Genomic DNA, 24,891 nt, shown 5'->3' with positions numbered 1-24,891 from the left:
AACACATTTTGGTTGATATTCTTTGATTATTCCCTGGTCTGGCTGTGGAAATGTCTGTGTGAACGTGTCCTCTTTATTCTGCCATGAAACTGTTTTGAGAAGGATGAAAAGAAATGCTTACAAACGTGCAGCTAAAATGATTATTTGTTTTTAACAATATTTCATCCAGCACTTCCCCTACAATTACTTTTATCATCAGCTGTCCATGGATGTCCAACTGTGATTTGTACAATGTGCAACACTGCTCTACCAGTTGATATTTCAACAGTACTATTTACACAGACGTCCTTTTCTGCTCCAAATCCACACCAGCCATGGGAGAGGGAGTAGGTGAGCATCTTCCTCCATTAGCTTGATCTAAATCTGACAGCTTCATCCAATCCAGGGCTTCTCCAAGACCTTTGAAAATTCTGTTACTGTTGAGGAGACAGCAGGCTTCTGGGCTTAGGTTAGAATATGGTGCCCTGTTGATGGGTCCTGAGAGTGTCCAAGCCTTACATGGAGAAAACCATCACTGCTCTTAAGATGTTTTGCAAGCAGGAGAAACTTGATTGAAGTGTGGCAGTGATGCTTTCTGAGATCTCTGGCCCCTAGTTTTTCTAGGCTTTTTGTTTGCCTCTTAAGATACAGTGAGCTGCTCTTAATTGTGGCTGTGTCCTTTGCCACGAGCATACCTCTGAGCACACAGTTATTTTGAGCTCCTCTTCTTCCAGTGGCTCGGATGAGCAATTCTGAGAGATATGCAGAATGGGGATGGCTGTGCTGCTGCTTCCTTTTCTGTCTTAGCTGTGGTTTTCCCTTGCAGGGCACAGTTCTCTGCCTGGGCCCAAGTCTGTGTGGGTCTCTCCATCCACAAAGCTGCTCACCGTGCAGGAGGCACAGGCTGAGAGGAGAGGCCAGAGCAGCTCTCCTGTTGCAACACGGAGCAGCAAGATACATGTGGAGGAAGGGCCTGCAGCTGTACTGAGGAACTTCAACGCAATCATTGATTTTCCATCTGAAAGATAAAGAAAGAGGAATTCCCTTTCCAGCCCCTACCATCATTGTTCGGATGATTTTTATTGGTTTATTTTTTGTCCATTATATCTTTGAGGATTCAACTAACACACAGTTGCCCTATGGCCTCAGTGGAGCCACACAAGGTGCCTTTCCTTCCTGGTTGGGCAGGCAGTCACAAGATGCAGAAAGCCACGCTGGCGTCTATCCTGTTCTGTGCTGGCTGTACATGGAAATCTTGGGGTTTTCCAGATTTCAGGGCCATGTGCCTGAAACCAATTGTGCTTCTCCTGTAAGCAGAGCTGTTGGTCAGACTTGCTGGCACTAGAAATTAAAGGTGGCAGTGAGCTGAGGCCGAGGAGGTGTTAACGTAAGAGTCAGGGATGCTTTTGAGCTTCCCTTATAACTGTACGGTTCCTCAGAAAGCAGTTACGCCTGCCAGCTCCTTTCCTGTCCGGCTGTGGAGCCTTTGCTCACATGCTCCGAATCTTGCTTGAAATCATTGAGAGGAATGTAGCCAGCAGGACTTGAGGGCTGAGCTGTAGGAATGGAAGCATCCTCTGCTGTTTGAAACAGAGGGTGTTTCTAGGCTGTGTTTCAGCAGAAAGCAGGCAGTGGTGGGAACAGGCAACTATTGGCAAGGGCTCGGTGCAGCTCTTCCCTCATCCTGCACCACGACTGACAGCATGCTCTGTTTTCTCTCCAGACTGAGTTCTCCCAGTAAGAGGGCAGAGTCACCAGCTGGCAGTTGGCGTTCCTGCTTCTGCCTGGGCAAACCATCCCCTGTGGCCAAATGCCAACTGCAGAGCAGTGCCAGGGAGCCCTCTGAAGCAGAAGTCGTGGTCCTGGCAGGTAAGGGTGCAAATCCAGCTTTCAAAACACTGCTTGTCAGCAACACAGGTAGAATTCATGCTTTCAGTGGGCTTGTACCTCCTTCTGGCATTCAAGCCCGTGCCTGACATCTTCAGTTGACTCCTGTCTTTCCCAAATGAGTCTCACAAGCTGCTTGAAACCTGCTTGACAGGCAGCACCAAGCCTTTGCCTCCTTGGACAGTGAAAGTTTGACGCTAAATGCTGTGTATCTACTCTTTCCAGGTGAATCGATCCCTTGCCAATACAGGAACCCACCAGCAAGTTGCAATGATGCACGTTGTGCTTCCATCAATGGAGTGCAGTTAGGATGCATGAGTCACTGCAGTTCCAAGGACAGCCTTCCACGTGACAGCAATGATGGAGAGAAGGATGTTTGACCTATTCAGTTTTGGGCCCCTCCCTGCAAGAAAACCTTGCGGTTCTGGAACGTCTTCAGCTAAGAAGGTAGTGAGGGGTCTGGAGCACAAACCTTACGAGGAGCTGCTGAGGGAACTAGGATTGTTCAGCTTGGAAAAGAGCAGGCTCAGGGGAGACCTTATAACTCTCTATAACGTCCTGAAGGGAGGTTGTAGTGAGCTGGGGTTTGGCCTCTTCTCTCGTGTGATCAGTTATAGATCTAGAGGGAATGGTTTTAAGCTGTGCCAGGAAAGATTCAGGCTGGACATTAGGAAATATTACTTCCCCTAAAGGGTATTCAGGCATTGGATAGCACTGCCCAGGGAGGTGGTGGAGTCACCGACCATGGGAGTGCTCAAGAAACGTTTGGATGTTGTGTTGAGAGGTATGATTTATCCGGGAAGTATTGGTAATGGTTGGACCAGATGATTTTGTAGGTCTTCTCCAACCTTGATAATTCTGTGATTCTGAGCTGAGAAACTTTTCTTGCTCAAGTCCAGCTTCCAAGCTTAACCACCTACAATGAAGTTGATGTCGTTTTTCTGGTAGCCCTCAAGACAGTGTCCGCATTTACACAAAATCAGGAGGTAACCAGCTGCAGTGAAGTGAGCGATTTCAGTGCCTATTTCTGATGGTGGCAATGAGTTCAGAGGTCACACTTAATTGACGGTGCCTGTTTCCATTCTGACAAAGGCTGTAGTTGCAGCTGACTTCCCGAGGCTGCCATACGTGGTGGTGACGCAGCCTTGGGCTTCTGCGTTTGCATGACTCCCACCTTTCCTTTCTGTGTCTTGCAGGTCAGCTGGTGCTGGAAGCGGCCGGTATCTGAGTAGGAATGAAGGTGAGTGCAGGAGCAGCTGCTGAGGGGAGGAAGGAAGTCCATGCTAATGAGCTCTGAAGCATCTGCAGGTCCAGTACGAAAGGAGGCAGCAGTGATGCAGGGGGCTCCCCAGCAGGAAGCTGTCTGATCCAAATGCTTGCTGAGAGTTTGGAAGCCCAAGCCCTTATGGTCACTGTAAGGGTGGCTAGTAAAAAGATGTTAACCAATGTTGGTGGTAAATAGTCAAAGATTATTAGCAAAGGAAAACTCACCAATGTTGGTGCCTTGACCAGAAAGCTGAGGCAGTCTCAACTGGGGAGCAGTCTCCAAGAGATTCTGCCTTAGTGGTGGTCAGCCTTTAAATGAGGTGAGGTCTCAGAAGAGGTGCAGTCGAGGTCCACCCCTTCTGGGAGCACAGCTAGATTACTCTCACCTGTGCTCCCGCAGCTGGCCCAACACTTGCCTCAGCTGATTAATCAGAGGTTCAAGCTGTGATTTCCCATACAGTCTCTAAGCTGAAGGCAGCATCTCCTTGATCTGATGGTGGTTTGCCTGAGTGAGGGAGTGATCCAAGCTGGATGCAAAAGAGTCATCTTAATTTCTCTCCTATTTTACTTCAGATGACACCTATTGGGTGTTGGTTTCTAAAAATTTGGATCTAGGAGGTGGCCTCTCCCTTTGCTTCTGGTGAAAGCACAGTAGTGCAGCAGGAGTAGAAGACAAAGAGGTTTTCTTGGTGACAGCAACACCAATTATTTGATTCAAATGTAGAACTGTGATGAAGATGGTGAAGAACAGATCCGCCTCAAAGACATGCTTGATCACATAAGGAATGAGCATGTGATCCAAGACAGTCAGCGTGGCTTTAGCAGGGGAAGGCCATGCCTAACCAATCTGGTGCTCTTCTATGATGGAGTGACGGCATTTGTGGACAAAAGGAAGGCCAATAACAAGTGGTGTCATCCAGGAGTCTGTCTTGGGACCAGTGCTTTTTTACATGGTTATCAGTGACACCAATGATGCAATGGAGTGCACCCTCTACTGTTTGCTGAGTGGTGCGGCTGATGCAGTGGAAGGAAGGGATGCCATTCAGAGGGAGCTCAACCGAGAGGTTGGCCTACGTGAATCTAATGAGGTTGAACACAGCAAAGTGCAAGGTTTTGCACTTGGGCTGGAGGAATCCCAGGCATCTGTACAGCCTGGGAGGAGCAGTCCTTAAGAGAAGCCCCGCAGAGAAGGACCTGGGGGTCCTGGTGGATGAAAAACAGAACGTGAGCCATCAGCGTGCTCTTGCAGCTCAGAGAGCAAATGGTCCCCTGGGCTCCATCAGAAGAGGGGATGGCCAGCAGGGACAGGGAGGTGATTGATCTTCATGATCCTTGAGGTCCCTTCCAGCCCGGGCCATTCTATGATTCTGTGATTACACTCGCTGTCAGAAATAACGGCAGCTGTACAGAAGCTTGTTTTTTCTTTCTTTTTCTGGCTTTGAAGGAGAAGGGGTGGAGCAAGGGGAGACCCACTGGTCATTTGTCACCTCATGAACAGGATGGATTCTGCATTGACTGTGAAAAACCTGGGCTAGTAGCATGGGCATGTTTCAGGCTGGACTCTTCTTTTGCTGCTTGGTTTCCTTTTGGCTACAGGGAGACAGCTGTCTAAAGGTGTGTTTTCAAACCCACTCTCCAAAACCATGTTTCACTGTTGCAGGTGGTTCAGTGTGCTCTTGCAGTGCAGATGCTGTAGTTTGCTGTAGAATCTGAATGGTTTCTGTTCCTAGGGAAGGAATGGGAGGAGGTAGTGAGAAGAGAATTCAATGCCTAAGGGGAGGGGAGATCGGGGATTGGTGGGAGAGGGAGCCAATAGGAGGGAGAGAGAAGTTGGGCGCAGGGTGATGGTAACATCCCTTTGTGACGTCATAATGCTCCTTTGTGACATCATAATGCTCCTTTGTGACGTCATAATGCCCCTTTGTGACATCATAATGCCCCTTTGTGGCGTCACAATGCCCCTTTGTGACATCACAATGCCCCTTTGTGACATCATAATGCTTCTTTGTGACATCACAATGCTTCTTTGTGATGTCATAATGCTCCTTTGTGATATCACAATGCCCCTTTGTGACGTCATAATGCTCCTTTGTGATGTCATAATGCTCCTTTGTGATATCACAATGCCCCTTTATGACGTCACAATACCCCTTTGTGATGTCATAATGCCTCTTCGTGACATCATAACGATCCTTTGTGACGTCATAATACCCCTTTGTGACGTCATAATGCTTATTTGTGATGTCATAATGCCCCTTTGTTACATCATAATTCCCCTTTGTTACATCATAATGCCCCTTTGTGACATCATAATGCTTATTTGTGACATCATATCACCCCTTTGTGATGTCATACTGCCCCATATGAAGTCCAGGCAGAGTCAAAACTTATGGACCTGCACGAGGATCACTTTCAAGACAGTGGCTCTGTTGCTTCAAGCCTATTTGCTTCGTCCTGCCGCCACTCTATTACCAAGTATCAACAACCTCTTGCATGATTCAACTTGCAAACGTTTGACACTAACCCTTGTGTTTCTGTGCCTTCCTAGATAATTCGAGCCCTTGTCAACCCCAAAGATCCAAACCAAGTAGTGATGTGCAGTGTGTTTCCATCAATGGAGAGTTCTTATTAAGCACAAATCGCTGCAATTCGGATGACAGCCTTCCACATGGTAACAGTGATGGACACAAGGGGCTCATCCACGTTCATGCTCTCATATCTCCTGGCTCTGCTGAAGCTCCTGACCTGAGCCTGCCAGACACCACAGTCACCTGCCTGGATTGTGACCCAGCGCCTTTGCAGTGCTGCCCATCCCAAGCACAGCCCGAGTGCCCTAGCAGCAGCACCACCATGCAGGAGCAGGGCAGCATCAGTGAAGTGAAGCTGAGCATCTTAGATGGAGACTTAGAGTCAGGCTGCCAGTCCCAGGCACCAGGCAGCAGCACCAGCTCTGAGCCACTCTCATCTTGGCAAGAAGAGTCCCATCTTCACCCTTGACCTCTCAAGCCCTCCTGTCTTTTATTGAATAAAGTCACTCTCATGCTCAATCATCGCCTTGGCTGCATTCTGAGTCTTCATTCACAGGGATTGGGATGAATGCAACAAACAGCAAGGCAGCTCAGCTTGCAATGCTATGGCTGTGGGGTTCGTGCAGGCAGAGCTCTGGGTTCCCATTTTGCATGGCTTTGGGATGTCAGCAGCAAGATCTCTACCATTTTGTATGGCAGCAAATAATCTCTAGCATCCAGGTTGCTGCTCATGATAATCCCAGTCTTCCTGGCTGTCGCTTTGTGATACCTTTCAAAGCCTTTTGATACTCTTTGATGCCTTGGCTGCTCCTTAACACCTCTGTCCTCCTGCCATGTTGACTCATGTCTCCCACTTTGAAGCTGGCTTTGCAGATCATCTCCAGCCCTGTCATCATCACGCTGCAGCAGGAGGTGCTCACCTGGCCCAGTGTCTGGCAGTGTTGCTTGTTCTGCAGATGAGCAGCTGCCTCCTCATCTCTTCAGCTACAGTAGTTTTTCTCAGGGCAGTTAGATGCAGTCACGCTCCTCTGGATTTGGTGTGTTAAATCCATGCTGCATGGCAGCAGTCAGTGCAATACAAAGGTGTTCTGTGTGCCACAGCATTTCTCCAGGGGCTGCCAAAGGTAGAAGCACAACACAGCACCATCCTTCTGACAGTAATGTCTGTGAGTGTTAGACATGTGAGCACTGCATCATCCCCAGCGTGTCAGTGCTTTTCCACACCAACCTGACTCTCACACTCTGCACTGAATGTAACTCTGCTCTTGTGGAGACAAATGCTTTCTGTCACATCCTCCATCCCTGCAACCATTTGCCGGTAGGCAGCTCTTGCAGAAGAATCAAGCAGCAGAACCTTGTGCTCACCCTACAGCATGCAAATGCTATGAAAGCAGAAATAACCTGGCGTGCTCTGGGTCTGCAAGGCTGCACAGATGGGAGAGGTAGATTGTGTTTTTGCAGTGGAAGTTTCCAGTATTTTCAGTACATAGTGTAGGCCCTAACTGAATGTATAACCCTCTTGTAAAACAGCTGTATAAGTAGTTTTTCCACCAAGAAAGTTGCTGAACAGAGTTAAGTTCAGACTGGGGGCATTCTGACATGGGTAGAATTAAGACAAGCACAAGATAAATACACAGGGTGGGTAGAGCCCAGCACAGCACAGAATGAATGTACTGACTGTTGGAAACATTGCCCTTCTCTGTCCGCAGAAAAGTACAAGGCAAACCTAAAAACAAGAGGTTGGTAATTGACCTTCTATGGAAATGAATCCTAGCAAAAGTCTGGAGGAGTGTGTGAGCCTGAGATGCTCAACCAATGAGAGCCATGAGAGCATCACCTGCATTGGGTTTAGGGCATAGAACAGAATTAATGTCACTGACTGGTGTGCAATTTCTCCCTTGCCAATAGGGGATGTGCGCGCAGTATTGCAGTAATGAATAAGCACTGCTGCTATCGCTGCCATCTTTGCCTAACTAGAAATCTTTGACTTTGAGAGTTTCTCACACAAGGGGAGAGGGTAAGAAAGTAAAGAGGCACAGAAAACTAAGGGAAACTGCTCTTCTTTATCTTATCTATAAAAATTGATACAATTGATGCTGTCGTGCATTTTTTAATTTATTTTTAATTTTTTGCCAATGTCAGTTAGATTGTTTTAAAATATCCACACACCAAAATCTGACTACCAAGCAAATGTAATGAAAATGAAATGAAGGTGAGTTAGCGGAAAGCACAAGGCCATATTATATCAGGCTCTAGCAAATTTACAGGCAGTCACTGCACGAAGAGGTAGGTCTGAGTTGCACATTATATGATTTCCACAAAGATTAATGAAATCTGAAGCTTTCAATATATTTTTTTTATTCTTTTTTAATTTCATTTTTAAACACCTGACCCAGACCCCAACCCCCACAGGAGCTGTAAAGATAACAGCATTAACCAGCAATGTAACTCTAATCCTAACCCTTACCCTGATTCTAAAATCGTCCCTAACTCCAAATGTAACAACAAAAATGATGCTAGAAGTTTGTAGCAAAAGGAACCTTAACCCTGATCATAATCCAAAAAAAAAATCATTATGGTAACAATAATCTTTACCTTAAGAGTAATATTAATCAGAGCCCAGATGATGCCTGCATCCAATCAGAAGCATGCTTTGTATTATTTAAGAGTTGTATTTTTTCCAATGAACTCTCTCTATTATCACTTTTATAAAGTAACAGAGTCTGTTCTTTTTCTCCTGACACTGTGCCTTACTCCTGACATCCCCTGGAAATGACCCAGATAGGGCACCATCAAAGTAATGCTAATAGTAATGTCAATCCTAACGGTATCTCTAGCCTCAGTGTTAATGGGACGCTAACAACAATCCCAACAGCCTTAAACATTCTGGTGGTGTGAAAGAGGTGCTGCCTTGCACATGCTGGGCAGTCCCATTGCCTGTTAAATGCAGGCGGCAGCGTAGAAACATGATGCCCGTGGTCAGAATGCCCTGTGGCAGATCCTGGCACTGGAGAACTGACCGGAGAACCATGAGAGAACTGACAACAAATCACTCGACATCAGAACCGACCCAGTGGTTATTTACAAGCCTTGGGTGACCCAGACAGGATCTCAGAGTGGTGAATGTAGGTACAGAAGTTGTTACTACTCTGTTTTCTTCTAAAAGCTGCTCAGCTGCTTTGCGTTTCAGACCATCCCTGGCTTCACTGTGTGCATCTGTCCAATTGATACCAGGTGTTTTTTTTTCATCTTAGAAGTTATGGGGGGGGGGGAAGGGACATCAATTCAATTACTCATTTGTTTATTGACAGAGATTCATGTTTGCTACATTTGGAGAAGTTTTTATTTCTTTGCTGTGGTTTGGTTTTTTCTTTTTTTCTTTTTTTTCCCCCTTCCCTCCTCTTCCATCTTTGTGTTCTTCCCCTATAATCAAAAGAGAACGGATCCCCAGGGTCTGTCCCGCAGACGTCCTTTCCGTGGTCTCTGCTGCCACCTGCTGGCCAATACACGGAACTGCCACTGTTGGGCGTTTGGTGCCGCAGGAAGCACAACGCAGATCTGAGTTCTGACCGGTCTACGCAGCAAATCCGCCAATCTTTATTGTGATAAGCCCTCCACATGGCATCGCGCATGCACTCGAACACGCAACAGGCACAGATTTCTCCTAACTCCTTGAAGAGCAGGCAAGCAGAACAACTGAGCGCACCGCTGCTTGTGATTGGGCCACCCCCATCATAGAGATGTGTGTTAGATCTTTTACCCACCCCTGGACTGGCCTTGTTGTTTAACGATAACCTCTGAAATCTGAGTTACTGGTTCTACCACCTGTAGTGTAGAATAGGTAGCCAATAAATGCTTTTCAACTGTGATGTATCTTTATTCTGCTCCATGCCAAACCTGTGACCAAAACCTCATAGGGGTTCACAAAGAACTCTGGCTCTGCCGGAGCCCCCATCCAGACCCTTCTTGAGTTACATTCACATCTAGTTTGGCTGAAAAGGTTGGACTATAAATACTCAGTGCTTGGGCCTGTTTAACAGATATTTTTTCCTGATTATGCTGTCCATTGATCTTTTTAAACTGAACTCCTGCTCTAATCTGGTCTTTAAACATTTGTTGTCTCAAGACCCTAATGGGTCCAGACTGGATTACCTTAGGGGCTGGACGCCTAAGTCATGGCAGCAGATTGTTCTCTGACCTTTCCACCACCATTCAGAGCCTGCATCTGGCCGTAGGCACTCTTGTCTCCCCATCAATTGGGCAGCCTGTTGTATTACAGCACCTTAGGGCCACTGGGGGGTTCAGTATGGATAACATAGACCCATCCTGATGTAAAGGTGATGGCTGTAGGATGAGATCCCTCGTTCCTGATGAAAAATTTATTGACTGGGCTCTCAAAATCATCTTCATAGATTGCCTCTTTCATGCCTAATTCTCTAATATAATTTTGTTAGTCCTCCATAGAGGACCACAGGCTGATATTTAATGGTATGTCATTCTTATTTGGCAATGTTATATGACACACAGCCATAAATCATTCACTGATCAAATGGCTATCCTCATTATGTTGGACAGAGCATTCAGTCTTTGCCTGAGGGCAGGGTGAGTAGTAATGGATGTCAGTTTTGAAATTTCCAGTCCGTTCACCACAGCGCTTTCTGCCTCCATGTCCCATAACCAGAGCAGCTATGCTGGCATGCTCTCTTGGTTTCTGTCTAAACCACTGTACTATATCCATCAGTTCAGCTGCTGTATTATGGGCAGCAGGGTTTGGGGGGTTGGACACTGGTCAGGTCACTCCCACCAGCCTATCCTGCATTTTATTTATTTATTTATTTATTTCATTTTTGGGTTACAATCAGTCAGATCTCAAATAGATCTAGTCCAAATGGAACCTCAAAATCTGACCTTTTAGTGCCTTCATTTACAGAGTCCATTTTATACAGATTCCCTTGTACAGGGTCATCATGGTCTTCCAGAGAGATGTCCCTGATCTTCCATAGGAGAATGATTGAATTAGGTTTTTTTCCCATCAAAACTGCCACCTGTCTTTCCAGTTTTTCAATACTATCATTCAATAGCTGATTTGCATCAGCCTGAGCCTCTTCAGTTATGTTCAGAAAGTACAAGGCCATCAGCAGTGGCCATGCCACCATGAACGCAGCTAACTCTCATTCTCAAGTTGTACGTATGTCTTTGCTAAGACCATGGAAATACTCAGTCAGGTGGGCCAGGGACTCATGGACCCTCCCTCCGTCCCACACAGGGCCCCATTTTTCAGTGACAGAAGCAATGCTGCATTTTGAGGATCCTAGGAATCCCAGGACATGCCCTGACAAAAGGTCATTCAAAGGGGTAGTCTTTCCCCATCCAAACCACCCCATGATATTCACAGAATCACAGAATTGTAGGGGTTGGAAGGGACCTCCAAAGACCATTGAGTCCAACCCCCCTGCCAAAGCAGGTTCCCTACACCACGTTGCACAGCTCGGCATCTAGACAGGTCTTGAATATCTCCAGAGAAGGAGACTCCACAACCACCCTGGGCAGCCTGTTCCAGTGCTCTGTCACCCTCACCATAAAGAAGTTATTGCACACATTAGTGCAGAACTTCTTATGCTGTACTTTCATCCCATTACCCCTAATACTGTCCCCACGCATTACTGGAAAGAGACTAGCCTCACCACTATGACCCCCACACCTCAGGTATTTATTAACCTGGATCCTGTCCCCTCTCAGCCTTCTTTTCTCAAGGCTAAACAGACCCAGTTCCCTCAGTCTCTCCTCATAGGGGAGATGCTCCAGGCCCTTCACCATCTTTGTGGCCCTCCGCTGGACTCTTTCCAAGAGATCCCTGTCTTTTTTGCACTGGGGAGCCCAGAACTGGACACAATATTCCAGATGAGGCCTCACCAGGGCAGAGTAGAGGGGGAGGATCACCTCCTTCGACCTGCTGGACACGCTCTTTTTAATGCACCCCATGATGCCATTGGCTTTTTTGGCTACAAGGGCACACTGCTGGCTCATGGTCAATCTGTCGTCCACCAGGACGCCCAGGTCCCTCTCAGCAGAGCTCCTCTCCAGCAGCTCTTCCCCCAGCCTGTACTGGTGCATGCAATTATTTCTACCCAGGTGCAAGACTCTACACTTGCTTTTGTTAAACCTCATCTGGTTTCTTACTGCCCAGCTCTCCAGCCTGTCCAGGTCTCGCTGAATGGCAGCACAGCCTTCAGGTGTGTCAGCCAATCCTCCCAACTTCGTGTCATCAGCAAATTTGCTGCGGGTGGTCATTGATGAAGATGTTGAACAAGACCGGACCCAGCACAGACCCCTGGGGGACGCCGCTAGTTACAGCCCTGCAGCCAGACACTGCACCGCCAACGACAACCCTCTGCACTCTGCCAGTCAGCCAATTCTCGACCCACTTCACTGTCCACTCACCTATCCCATACTTCCTCAACTTTGTTATAAGGATGTCATGGGAGACTGTATCAGTTATAGAGGTTATAGAGTTCAATTCCTGTAGTCAATTTGGCGGCCCAGGTGGGACCAGCTCTGTTCGCTGCAGGACCAGCTGAGAGGGAGACACTTTTGGAGCACCCTGAGATTTCTCTGAAGGACTCCCTTCCTCACCTGATCACTGCAGGGACAGACAAGGACCACCCATAGGTGGACCAGGTATGTGTATGGTAAGTGGAGCCCATATGTCTTGAGGAGACATCCTACACAGTTTACAGCCATACGTGCTGCTCCCAGGGAGGTGAGCTCATGGCTTTGGTTGCCAGCTGGGGTAGGAAGACTCCTTGGGTGAGTTCCTATGAAAGGGAACTGTATGTCATATGAATGGAAACAAGAACAAATACTCTCTCCCAGGTGGTTGGCAATAGGAGGGACCTAGGTTGGTCTCTCCTACGGGTATGGGATATAGTGGATAGCCTGTCAAATGGTAGCCTGGGTTCTCCAAGGTGTAATCATGGGGCTTATAGGTTGTATGTTCAATATTATCATCTGCTTTAAGTGTTTGGTACCGTGTGTCAAGCCGACTCTGGGAAAAAAATTAACGTTTGCAACTGGTTGACCAGAGTATGAGTGTTATTAAGATTCCAGCTAGAAAACGTTGTCAGCATTGTGTAGTATGAATAAACCATGGTTTTTGATCTAAATGTCAGAGTGAGTGTGGTGTGAGTGAGACACAGAACAGCTGCAGGGTGAGTGCCGAGTCCCGATCCATGTTTCCTTCCTCCTGTGAGGGAAATGGCCAGACACGGACAAAGTGAAAGACTGTGTTGTGTGTCCACTCATAAGTACTTTCTGCTTGTATGTAAGAAGACGGGAGTTTGTACTCTGTAGATTAATAAGATGGTCCTGAGGAGAGGTGTACATTCCACCACCAATGAGTGTCAACCCATTTATGTAATACTATGTACTGCTTGCGAGGAAGTGTGTGAGGGAGGTGGTTCAATCAGTGCTGGTTCTGTGGCACAGTGTTTATAACTGAAGAATACAGACTGTATTAAGGGAGTTTATGTGAACTGAAGAACTGTACTGTTTGACGAACTGTTTTGATGGTATAAGAAAGTGTAATTGTTAATTATTTATGAAAGTGTACTTGAGGGAATGTGGAAGTGTATCTGAGCATAGAAACAGAGGAAGCATTTACAGAGGAAAAAGGGTTAAAGCGAATTTACCTGCACTGACATGAGAGCAACACCCTGCACCGCTGCCCTGTGAGCTGAGCAGAGCAGAGCGGAGACACAGTCCCCATGTATCAGGTAGTGTTATTCTGCTTACCAAATGAATGAGTTCACTACAGAAGAGGCAAATCTTCCCCTCTGCTCCATCTGTGGCATACTCTGGAATTCAAGGCATTGCAAAGCTCTGGCACATCTACTTTCTTTCAATGATGACACCTTAGTAGCATTTCAATTGCATCTAAAGAAGTCTAGGGTCATGCCAGCTGACAGGAAGCTGGCAAATGTTGTCTCATTGTAAGGAAGAGCAAGAAAGATGACATGGGCAATTACGGACCTGTCAGTCCAGAGCCTGGTAAAATTATGGAGAAAATGATGGTGGGAGTTATGGAAAAACAGCTGAAGGACAATTCTGTCATTGGTCGCAGCCAACACAAGTTTGTGAGGCGAAGGTCCTGTTTAATTTAAGCTCATTTTGTGACACAGTTATCCGTTTAGTTGACCAAGGGAAGCCAGTTGATGTAATCCTTGAGGATTTCAGTGGAAATTTTGACACTGTTTCTCACAACCTTCTGGACAGAATGCTCTGCATATGGCTAGACAGAAACACAATGTGGTGGGTGAGCAGTTGGCCAGTAGGTCAGTTCCAAAGGATTATAGTCAGTGGGTTCCATCAGGCTGGTAGATAGTCACTGTCGGGGTCCCCAGGGTTCCATTTTGGGGCCACTTTCCTTTCATGTTTATGCAGATGACTTGAATGCAGGACTAGAAGACGTTCTGAGCAAGTTTGCTGATGAGACCAGATGAGGAGGTGCTGTTGCCTCCACTGAGGGTGGAGAGGACTTGCAGAGAGATGTGGAGAAGTCAGAGAACTGGGTACCAGTTGGTACTAAGCACGAAGTGCATAACGTATAACAAGAACAAGTGCCTGATTGTGCACCTGGGTAGGGGCAATGCTGGACATACACACTGACTGGATATGGAACACTGGAGAGGAGTCTGACTGGAAAGGGTTGGGGTGCTGGTCAGCATCACACTGAATGTGAGTCAGCAGTGTGCCAAGGCAGCCAGGAAAGCCAACGGTCCCCTGGAGTGCATGAAGCAACTTATTGCCAGCTGGGTGAGGGAAAGGATCATCCCTCTCTGCTCTGCATTGCTACTGCCTCACTAGCTGCACTAGGTGCACTTCTGGGCACCGCAGAACATAAAGGACATCAAACTCTGGGAGAATGTGCAAAGGAGGGCACTGGAACTGAGAGATCTGAAGTTCAGAGTTTCACAGGGATTGACTGCTTGTTCACACTGGGCCCTTCTCACATCCCACATCCTGCAATGAAACATAGGTCTCATATGGGACATGAACCTCACAGCGTCCTTGCACCACATGTAGAGCCTGGGATCTTCTGTCCCCATGTCTATCATTTAACATCATACAAAATTCCAACCCATTGCCCCAGGAAATGCCCGGAGCCAACATGAGAGACAGGATCTCTCTACCACTGGTCTTGCAATCAGGGCTTGACCTGTCTGCTTCGCAAGGCAAAGGAGAGGTTTCTTAGCATGCCAGTGCCTTTGCCTGCCTGTAGTCATGGCTTCCAGTTATCTTCTCTAACAAGTCCCTTGGGAAGCTTGCTTGGTAATGGCCCTCACTGGGCCCATTAATACTCCAAGAAACTTCACTGTTACTTCTGACTTTGTCTTGTTGAGCACTTTGTGCAAACTTCTCTCTGCACTGGAGGCTGATGAACTCAGCATCAAATGCGCCCTGGGACCATTATAACCTAAAGAATCTCCTGTGCCTTATGCCATCTTGTTATCTTCTTCAGGTTATCAGACCTTGTTCAGCAAAAAGGAGGGATATCTGGAGAGAGATTAAAGAGAAATAATCAATTATAAATTTATTGTCTCTTTATTTATAGCTGGGTTTAAAGCAGCACTGTGCAACTGATACCAATCCAGGATGTCCCAATGAGTTCTGTACTGTTACTGCGTTGACAAAGATCCTTCTCAACCTCCCCACACAATTTCTGCTCACAATGGACCTATGGGACTTGCATCACTTTTCTTCACATCACTCTTCTCCTCTGCATTCATCCGCTCAGTGTTAAAACTGCTTTGCACCAACTCCCACTGGCTTTCCTCAGAGAACCAGCTACACATGGAAAAGGAAAGATTTCTCTTTTTTATCTGGCCAGCAAACGGAAGGAAAGGTGATGCAATTGAATGAACAGTAATACACAGTGATCAACTGCATGCCATGTTCAAGCTGCATCTATTGAAGTTTGTCTTTCATATGGACTACTTTTAAAATAAATGATTTAGACTGAGATAGGATAGGATAGATTGAATCACAGTGAAGGAGTTGACAACAGAGGCCATCAGACTCTGGTAGATGGAGCAAATTCCAGTAATCTTCCTGGGATAGATCAGCCAGGTAGTTGAGAGGTATCAACTTAAAACTGATTAGGACTTGAGTATTTCACACATTGAGATGGGTTAACACATTCTCATTGATTTCTATCTTTGTCTCCAACTCTGTTTTTCACTTTTACTGACATTAATGAACATCTTTCAGACTTCGTGCCTTAATAAAAAAGAGACAGTGATTGAGAAAAAGTATAAGAAGAAAAAGAAAAAGAATAGATAGGAAGGGATAGATCAAATCACAGTGAAGGAGTTGACAACACATTCCATCAGACTTTGGGGAGATGGAACAAATTCCAGTAATCCCCCTGAAAGTCAGAAATCAGACAGATAATTTGGAGGTATCTGACTGAACAAAGAGCAAGGGATGGAGAAATCTGGAGGGCAGTGGGAGTAGTGTGTGCCCAAATGGCCTGCTGAAAACATGCCCTTAACCATGGCCATTTCTTTAGGAGAGTTGAAAACACCTGGAGGATGAGACACATCAAATAGGCAGCAGGGAAGAGTAGTGCTGGGCACCGGGCTATAGTCACAGGGCATTGGCACTGGCACCGCTGTCTTTGTCTCTGAATCTGAAGACATTTGTGTCCAGCGAACACAGTTCTGGAAAACATTGTAGTTTCAGTAAAAGAAAAAAAAAAGAAAGAAAGAAAAAAAAAAAGACATCAAATCACCTCAAAGATTCATATATACAACTTAAAATGGAACAAGACTCATGAGAATTTCTCATGTTGAGAAGGGTTAACACATTTTCATTGATTTCCATCTTTGTCTTCAATTATTTGTTTCAGTTTTATTGACATTTATGATCAACTATTAAGCTTACAGCCTCAAAATAAATAAATAAATAAAAAGAGATACATTTGCATCTTGCACATGGCCTGATGCCCCTTTGACCTTCACAGTTCCCACATGTCCTTCCATGACAGAAAGTATGAGATCCAGCAGAGCACCTCTCCTCTTTGGTTCCTCCATGACTTGGTCAAGAAGCTGCCATCTGTGCTCTCCATGGATCTGCTGGATGCCACATGCCCTGCTGTGCTGTCCCTGCAGCAGATAATGGAGTGACAAAGGCCACCAAATAGGACAAGGGACAGACAACATCAGATTCCCATCTGTCTGCAGAGGGCACCTTCCATTGACTGTCCCTGATCAGGAAGACAGGAAAAGACACTGATGGTCTCCTCTGTTTGCCATTTCCATTAGTTCTGACCTGTCTGCTCTTCCATCCCCAGGCAGAGCTCAGTGCACTCTCACAGAGGGCATTCACCCTTCTTTGTCTCCTCACCCATCCATCCTAAAGACTCGGTATCCCCCTTGTGCTACAGTGCAGTTGTGGAAGCCATTAAACTGTGTCCCCGTGGTCCAAACAGGAGCTCAGGCCAGAAGCTCTACCAAGATTTCTAGCTTCTTGTGCGTTGGTGTTTGCATTAGTGCAAAAATACAGGAGTAAACATCCTAATTGAAAAGCATCACTATACATAGCCGGACTGGATAGCTAATCTATGGTATCAGTGTGCAGAAGGTGGCACACAAACATTAGACCGATCGTGTGTCCTGGAGGTGACGTAGCAGCACGGACACACCACGGGCATGGCTTTCCTGAAGGCCCTGTGCTGCACTTGCAGCTGCGTGTGAATTCACCGGACAGCCGGTGCTATCCCCTCTCTGGCCCTCAGCTGATGCCCAGGAAGGAGGTGTCTGTCTCAGGGACTTACCACACGGTTTACAAGCACTGGCACACATCAGGAGCAGCCCAGGCATGGTGGGCATCACCCAGTGTCTGTGTGTAAGCAGCTATGTCCCTGCTGAAGGGCCGAGGACTCAGAGCAGGAGCTCACATGCAGGCAACTCCTTGTGCACTTCTGAACGGAATCAGAGGAATCCCAGCTCCTGTGGTTCTGTGGGGAGCTGAATCCCATTTCAGCTCCAGGATTTCTGTCAAGGGATGAGACTCCTGCACTGCCTCAGCTGGATCACTGCCCTGCACAGGGAATGTCCAAACCTCCTTGTCCTCGTCTGGTTGCCCTTTGTGCTTCATCAAACAAACTATATTAGTACTCGCTATATGTCTCCAATCAGTCACTGACCACTGGACATGTGGTGGTTAATTGAGCAGATTTCAAAGCACAGTCATGATGCTGTTGTCTTTCAGGAGCTGTTGGCCATGAGGACCCAGGGACATGTCAGGGGAGATGAGTGGGAAGGATAAAAATGACATCATCTGTTGCTGAGCTGGGCCAGGCTCCTGGGACACAGGGAGCTCATAAATGAGGGCAGAGCTGCAGAGAGACAGCTGTGCCCAGGAGAAGCTCTCGTTCACAGCACAGCCTGCAGGTGACAGAAAAAGAAGAGAGAAAGTGAAGAGAGCTTGCAGGATGTGTGTGGTGTGAGCGGGCTGTGAGCTCTCTGCAGGAGCATTGCTCACAGACCATGACAAAGTAAGTCTCACTGCAGACCATGAGCTGCTTTTCATAGAGGGTTAACTTAATTTGGGATATCCCATAGCAGATCTGGATGCAGGCACTGCATGTTTCTTTACTGTGGAAAAAGCCTTCTGCTCCAGCTGAGGGTTTCCATACTGCAGAGTCAGAGCACAGCCTTGAGGGCTGCATTTCCCAGCACGGCTGCAGGCTGTGCAGCCGGGGCTGCAGGCGGGTGCCCAGGGCTGTCCTGCAGAGCAGGGTCCCTGCTGTGCCCCAGGGGCTGTGTGCCGGGTATGGGACTCTGCCGCCTGCCAGGCTCAGCACTCAGCCTGTCCGGGGAGCTGCCCAGGGCGCTGCGGGGAGACGTTTGGGGGAAGGAGCCCCCGGCAGGGCTTGTGCTGCCACAGCTGCTGCCTGGGGCAGGGGGATCACAGCTCCACTGCACAACTGAATGTTTCTGAGGGTTCTCTGCAAGAGCAGAGTGAAGGCAGAGATTTTCCATGCCCTGCTCCTAGGAAAGGAAAAAGGATTGGAGGCAGGAATCTAATAAGGGCTGTAAAATTTAAAACACAGTTCTGAGACTCCCCGGTATTTCTTCAATCCATCACTTGTTTTGTGAACAGTCACACAAGTTGTGCTTTCAGCCTTTCTTTCCGAAAGGATACAGTCACTTTCAGTTCTTGTGTTTTTCTGCAGACATTAATAGTTCGCTTATATTGCAAAAAGGCTGATTTCTCTATGAGAAGTTGTAGTGCACAGAGATAGGGGCTGGAGTCTTGAAAAGCAGTTGTGCTAAACAGGAAAATATCCAGGAGGCTTTGATATGATTAGGAAATGAGAAGCAAGTAAGAGCTTCCTCATCTTCTGCTCCTTAAGGGATGGTGTAGCTCATGAAAATAACTTCAAATTCTGGAGTTAAATGAACATTTTGCAAAGGGAAAGAAAATCTTTTACAATACAGCAGAAAGCAGAAAGGAGAACATCTATAGTATAGCAGAAGGAGTGTCTCTGAGAATGGTCTGGATTTGTCATTATCTTCTGCACTCTGAACAGGACTCCAAGCCCAGGATCAGCAGATGCCCAACAGCAGCTCCATCAGCGAGTTCCTCCTGCTGCCATTGGCAGACACGCAGCAGCTGCAGCTCCTGCACTTCTGGCTCTTCCTAGGCATCTACCTGGCTGCCCTCCTGGGCAACGGCCTCATCAGCACAGCCGTAGCCTGCGATCGCCACCTGCACACCCCCATGTACTTCTTCCTCCTCAACCTGGCCCTCCTCGACGTGGGCTGCATCTCCACCACAATCCCCAAAGCCATGGCCAACGCCCTCTGGGACACCAGGGCCATCTCCTACACAGGATGTGCTGCACAGGTCTTTTTCTTCCTCCTGTTCATGTCAGCAGAGTATTACCTTCTCACCATCATGTCCTATGACCGCTACGTTGCCATCTGCAAGCCCCTGCACTACGGGACCTTGATGGACAGCAGAGCTTGTGCTACCATGGCAGCAGCTGCCTGGGGCACTGGGGTTCTCAATTCCCTGCTGCACACTGCCAGTACATTTTCACTGCCTCTCTGCCAAGGCAATGTTGTCAACCAGTTTTTCTGTGAAATCCCCCAGATCCTCAAGCTCTCCTGCTCAGAATCAAATCTCAGGGAAGATGTGTTTCTCATTTTTAGTGTCAGTTTAGCCTTTGGGTGCTTTGTTTTCATAGTGGTGTCTTATGTGCAGATCTTCCTTGCTGTGCTGAGGATGCCCTCTGAGCAGGGACGGCACAAAGCCTTCTCCACGTGTCTCCCTCACCTGGCCGTGGTCTCCCTATTTGTCAGCACTGTCATTTATGCCTACATGAAGCCACCCTCCTTTTCCTCCCCACTCCTGGATCTGACAGTGGCAGTTCTGTATTCAGTGGTTCCTCCAACACTGAACCCTATTATCTACAGCATGAGGAACAGGGAGATCAAGCAGGCTCTCAGGAACATGTTGCAATACGCACTATTTCAGCTTACATAAATTGCACATCTTCATCACACAATTCACTGTGATGTTTCTTTATGTTTTATTCTTGTTTGTATTTTTTATTTTGTTTAATACTCTAATCTGCAAATACGTTACAATTTATTTCACTACTTCTTTCCTACCTACTTTCCACTTTCTTACTCCCAGAGCTTGTGTAAACATTGAACCAGAATGCCTGAATAGGTTAAGAAATAAATAAAAAGCTTTAAAAATAGACTTTTCCTTAGCTCTTCTCTCTTCCTACCTTGTCTGGGTCTGGGGTAGGTACAGACATGGACAGCAGCACAATGTGCTCTTTTCATTCTGGCATCATTTACACAGCCACAGTGCTCTCAGGTCCTCGGATCCGTGCAGGCCTGAAGGTCTTGTGTGTCTGACAACAGTCCTGTTGCCTCTACAGCAGCACTCCAAGACAGCAGTCAGTAGCCAGCAATATGAATGGCTGTGTCAGGGCTGGTTTCCTTGCTAGCACTGTCATGGATTTATCTAGGTCAGTCTATGTCCATGACAGAGGGGGCAGTAGACCCGTGGTCCGCCTGGCCCCAAACAAATGGGAAGGGAAAAGGGAAAGGGGTAGGGAAGTGGGAGCTCAGCTCTAGGAAACAAACATAGCAGTGGCAAAGACCTAAGGAGGAAAACTTGTTTTACTAGCTGTGATATGTGGAATACCAATAGAAAGAATGACAAAACCATGACATTCCACCCTTAATTGTACATCACTATATCATGCTTAGAAAACATATCTGTGTACAAATAAACAATAAATAAAATGCATTACACACACAAGTCTGTATACATATATAGTCATGGAATTACTGTCTTCACTCCCCCAACATCACATTCCCTTGTGGTACACATTGAACATCCCCACCTTTCTGCATCACCCACCAAGTGCACCCTGTGCAAAAATGGTTCCAAGGGGAGGTTTGCACTTTCCAGAGGTTGGAAGGACCCAAACAGATTTTCCCAACATGTTCTTTACATGCACTGCAGGGACTTTATCTCCCTCTACAGTATGTAGGGAGCTGGACTGTGTAGCACCATCTCTACTGACAGATCCACTTGTGTTAACTAGCCATGTTCTTAATTCTTAAATGTTCAGCCTCCCATTGCTTTCAGCACAGTTTTTAACAACTCTTTGAAGCATTCAGTCTTACCAGAGGCTGGTGTATGATAGGGGATATGATAAATCCACTCAATGCCATGGTCTCTGGCCGAGGTATCCAGAAGTGAATTTTTGAAATGAGTCCCATTATCAGACTCATTTCTTTCTGGGGTGCCATGCCACCACAGGATTTGCCTATCCAGACCCAGTACGGTGATGCAGGTGGTAGCATGGGGTACTGTGTATTTTTCAAGCCTGTGGTTGCATAACACCACAGAGAGATCGTGGCAAAGTGATATAATCATCCTGCCATGCCTCTCCATATTTATACTTTTGCCATCGCCCTTCCCCCCAAAAAGGTTTTATCCTCTTGGCTTGTTTAATTATGGCACATGTTTCACAGTCATGAATAACCTGAGTAGTAGCATCCAGAGTTAAGTCCACCCCTTGGTCTCTGGCCCACTAATATGTTGCATCCCTTCCTTGATGACCCGAAGTGTCATGGGCCCACCGAGCTAGGAATAATTCACCCTTGTTCTGCCAGTCCAAGTCTATTTGAGCCACCTCAGTTTTGGCAGCTCGATCAACCTGATGGTTATTTTTATGTTCTTCAGTAGCCTTACTTTTAGGCACATGAGCATCTACATGGCTCACCTCCTCATATCTATAATTCTGCCATCTCCCTTCCCCCCAGAGGCGTTTCATCCTCTTGGCTCATTTAATTACAGCACATGTTTCACAGTCATAACCTGAGCAATAGCGTCCACAGTTAAATCCATCCCTCGGTCTCTAGCCCACGTATATGTCTCATCTCTTCCTTGATGGCCCGAGGTCTCATGGGAACAGAGGGCTAGAAATAGCTCTGCTAGTTCAAGTCTATTTGAGCCACCTCAGTTCTGGCAGCTCGATCTACCTGATTGTTATTCTGCAGTTCTTCAGTAGCCTGACACTTGGTTACATGGCCATCTACATGATGCACATTTATAACCATATTTTTTGTTCAGGCAGCAATGTCCTTCCACAGTACAGCAGCCCAAATAGCTTTACCCCTCCACCGCCAGTTGTTTTGTTCCCACTCTTGTAACCATCCTCAACCTGTAGCTCCCGACACAAATCATTGCACAAGGTACCCCTCGTACAACTTATGTTCCCCACATACGACTTATGGGTCCCTTTGTAGGAACTCCCAAGGAGTTTTCCTACCCCAGCTGGCAAACAACCAGATCTATGAGCTCACCAGACCAGGGAAAGCGACAACCACTTTGCTTATACTTCACATAGGACGTTGTCAGGTCCCCTCTTCCTCATTCCCTGTGAGACCCTGCACTAGACAAGATCTTGGATATGGGTTATCATGTCAGAACTTTCCAAGCTTCCTTCAGGACTGCTTCCATTTTGTACACAGAAGTGGTCTCTGCCTCCAGGATTGTCTGTTGTAGAGGAATCTTGCACAAAGTTCTGGTAAAAGTTACCCATCACCTACAGGAGCCATTCTTGGAGCATAGGCTCTTAGGCAGAAAGCTGCCGCTAATGAGATGACTGAAATGAGGAGGTTGGGAGAAGCCTGGAGAACAGAGATGGGAGACTGAGGGGAGGGAAGATGCGCCTATGTGCCGTGCTCATTACCATCTGCACCAGCAATGTTGACCCACTGTTACCACTGCTGAAACACACCTCCCATTGCCTCACTCTGCTCACATCCACTGTTTGGTCTCCAGAAATGTTCAGCAAACATTGCTGAATGTCAACATGTGCCATTTTTTCCACTTGGAGGAATTCAATGGCACACCGTTGCTTCATGTGTGCTTCCACATCAGATGCCATTCTGTCACGCTACCCCTCTGCTGCCATCTGTCACATGGCAGCAACTCATAATGGGATTTTGGTTGGAAGATTCACCCTCTACAGCCACATCTCCTACATTTGCCTCTGATCTTACGGCCCAGGTAATACAAGAGGGGGCATTACAATTGAAGCAGATCTTATCCAAGTTAAAGTTGGATGGCCTGAGAGGTCATTTCTAACCTAAATGATGCCATGATGGGGAGATCGCTGCTTGGGTGTCTGTTAGTACCCGGGTCGTCCCTGCTCCCCTTCTTGTAAATGGGAATGACGTGACCCTTCCTCCAATCATCCGGGACCTCACCTGACAGCCACGACTTCTCAAATATGATGGAGAGCGGCTCAGCAACCACCTCAGCCAGCTCCTTCAGGACCCTGGGATGCACGCCATCTGGCCCCATAGACTTATACTCATTCAGTCTAAGGAGGCACTCTCGGACTTGCTCTACCCTTACAGTGGGGAGGGATTCACCTCCTTGGTCCCCACATGGAGGTATTGGGGGTGCAAGACTTAGGGACGTGAAAAAGACTAGAATCCTGGCCACCAGTGAAGACCGAGGTGAAGAACTCATTCAGCACCTCAGCTTTCTCTTCATCTGTTGAAGCCATTTCTCCTTTTAAATTTACCAGAGTAGGTACGCCCATTTTGGCCTGTCTCTTCTGGCCAATGTACCTGTAGAAGGTTTTCTTATTGTTTTTCACATCCCTCGCCAAGTCGTCTCGGTCATCCCCAGGGCTCCCCACGCTCTGACCTGGTAGTCTCGGCTGGGGAGCAGACTGAACCCCCTGTGATTCTTGAAGAAGTGGTCAGGGAATTACTACTCCAACTGGACTGCCACAAGTCCATGGGTCCGGATGAGATTCACCCAAGAGTGCTAAAGGAGCTGACGGAGGTGATCGCTGAGCCGCTTTCCATTATCTTTCAGCACTCCCTGTTAATGGGTGAGGTCCCAGAAGACTGGAGGCTTGCCAACGTGACTCCCATTTACAAGAAAGGTTGTAAGGAGGATCCGGGGAACTACAGGCCTGTCAGCCTGACCTCGATGCCAGGGAAGGTAATGGAACGGATAGTCTTTGGGGAGATCATGTGGCAGGTGTGGGAAGACCAGGAGATCAAACCTAGCCAGCATGGGATTGTGAAGGGCAGGTCCTGCTTGACCAATCTGATCTCCTTCTATGATCCCATGATCCGTCTAATAGATGAAGGAAAGGCTGTTGATGTGCTCTACTTAGACCTCAGCAAAGCCTTTGACACTGTCTCCCATGCTGTTCTCCTACAAAAGCTGGCAGCCCGTGGCTTGGATGAGTACACTCTCGGCTGGGTAAGGAGCTGGCTGGAGGGCCGGGCCCAGAGAGTGGTGGTGAATGGAGTTAAATCCAGTTGGAGACCAGTCATGAGTGGTGTTCCCTAGGGGTTGGTGCTGGGACCTGTCCTCTTCAACATCTTTGTTGATGACTTGGATGGGGGCATTGAGTGCACCCTCAGTAAGTTCACAGATGACACCAAATTGGCAGGGAGTGTCGATCTGCCTGAGGGTGGAGAGGCCCTGCAGAAGGATCTGGATAGGCTGGAGAGCTGGGCCAAAGCCAACAGGATGAGGTTCAACAAGACCAAATGCCGGGTTCTGCACTTTGGCCACAACAACCCCATTCAGCGCTATAGGCTTGGGGTGGAGTGACTGGAGGACTTTGTTGAGGAAACAGACCTGGGGTTACTGATGGATG

The 24,891-nt window shown here is 47.3% G+C and overlaps 2 protein-coding genes across 2 annotated transcripts in view; both read left to right on the top strand.

Moving 5' to 3' along the window:
• The window catches only part of LOC146760296 (obscurin-like), a 197,721-nt gene that overhangs the window by 20,956 nt on the left and 151,874 nt on the right, over positions 1-24,891 (top strand). The window lies entirely within an intron of this gene.
• LOC146760301 (myosin-binding protein C, cardiac-type-like) overlaps positions 21,501-24,891 on the top strand; it is a 55,797-nt gene continuing 52,406 nt past the window's right edge. The window contains exon 1 of the mRNA XM_085551371.1: positions 21,501-21,549. Coding sequence (XP_085407497.1) covers positions 21,501-21,549 — 49 coding nt within the window. The remainder of the gene's footprint in view (positions 21,550-24,891) is intronic.

Source organism: Coturnix japonica, chromosome 6 (genome assembly GCF_054131305.1).
Source record: "Coturnix japonica strain WE chromosome 6, WE-NBRP24, whole genome shotgun sequence".
Lineage (NCBI taxonomy): Eukaryota > Metazoa > Chordata > Aves > Galliformes > Phasianidae > Coturnix > Coturnix japonica.
The sequence above is the reverse complement of the archived record's forward strand: the minus strand, read 5'-3'. Positions and strand labels throughout refer to the sequence as shown.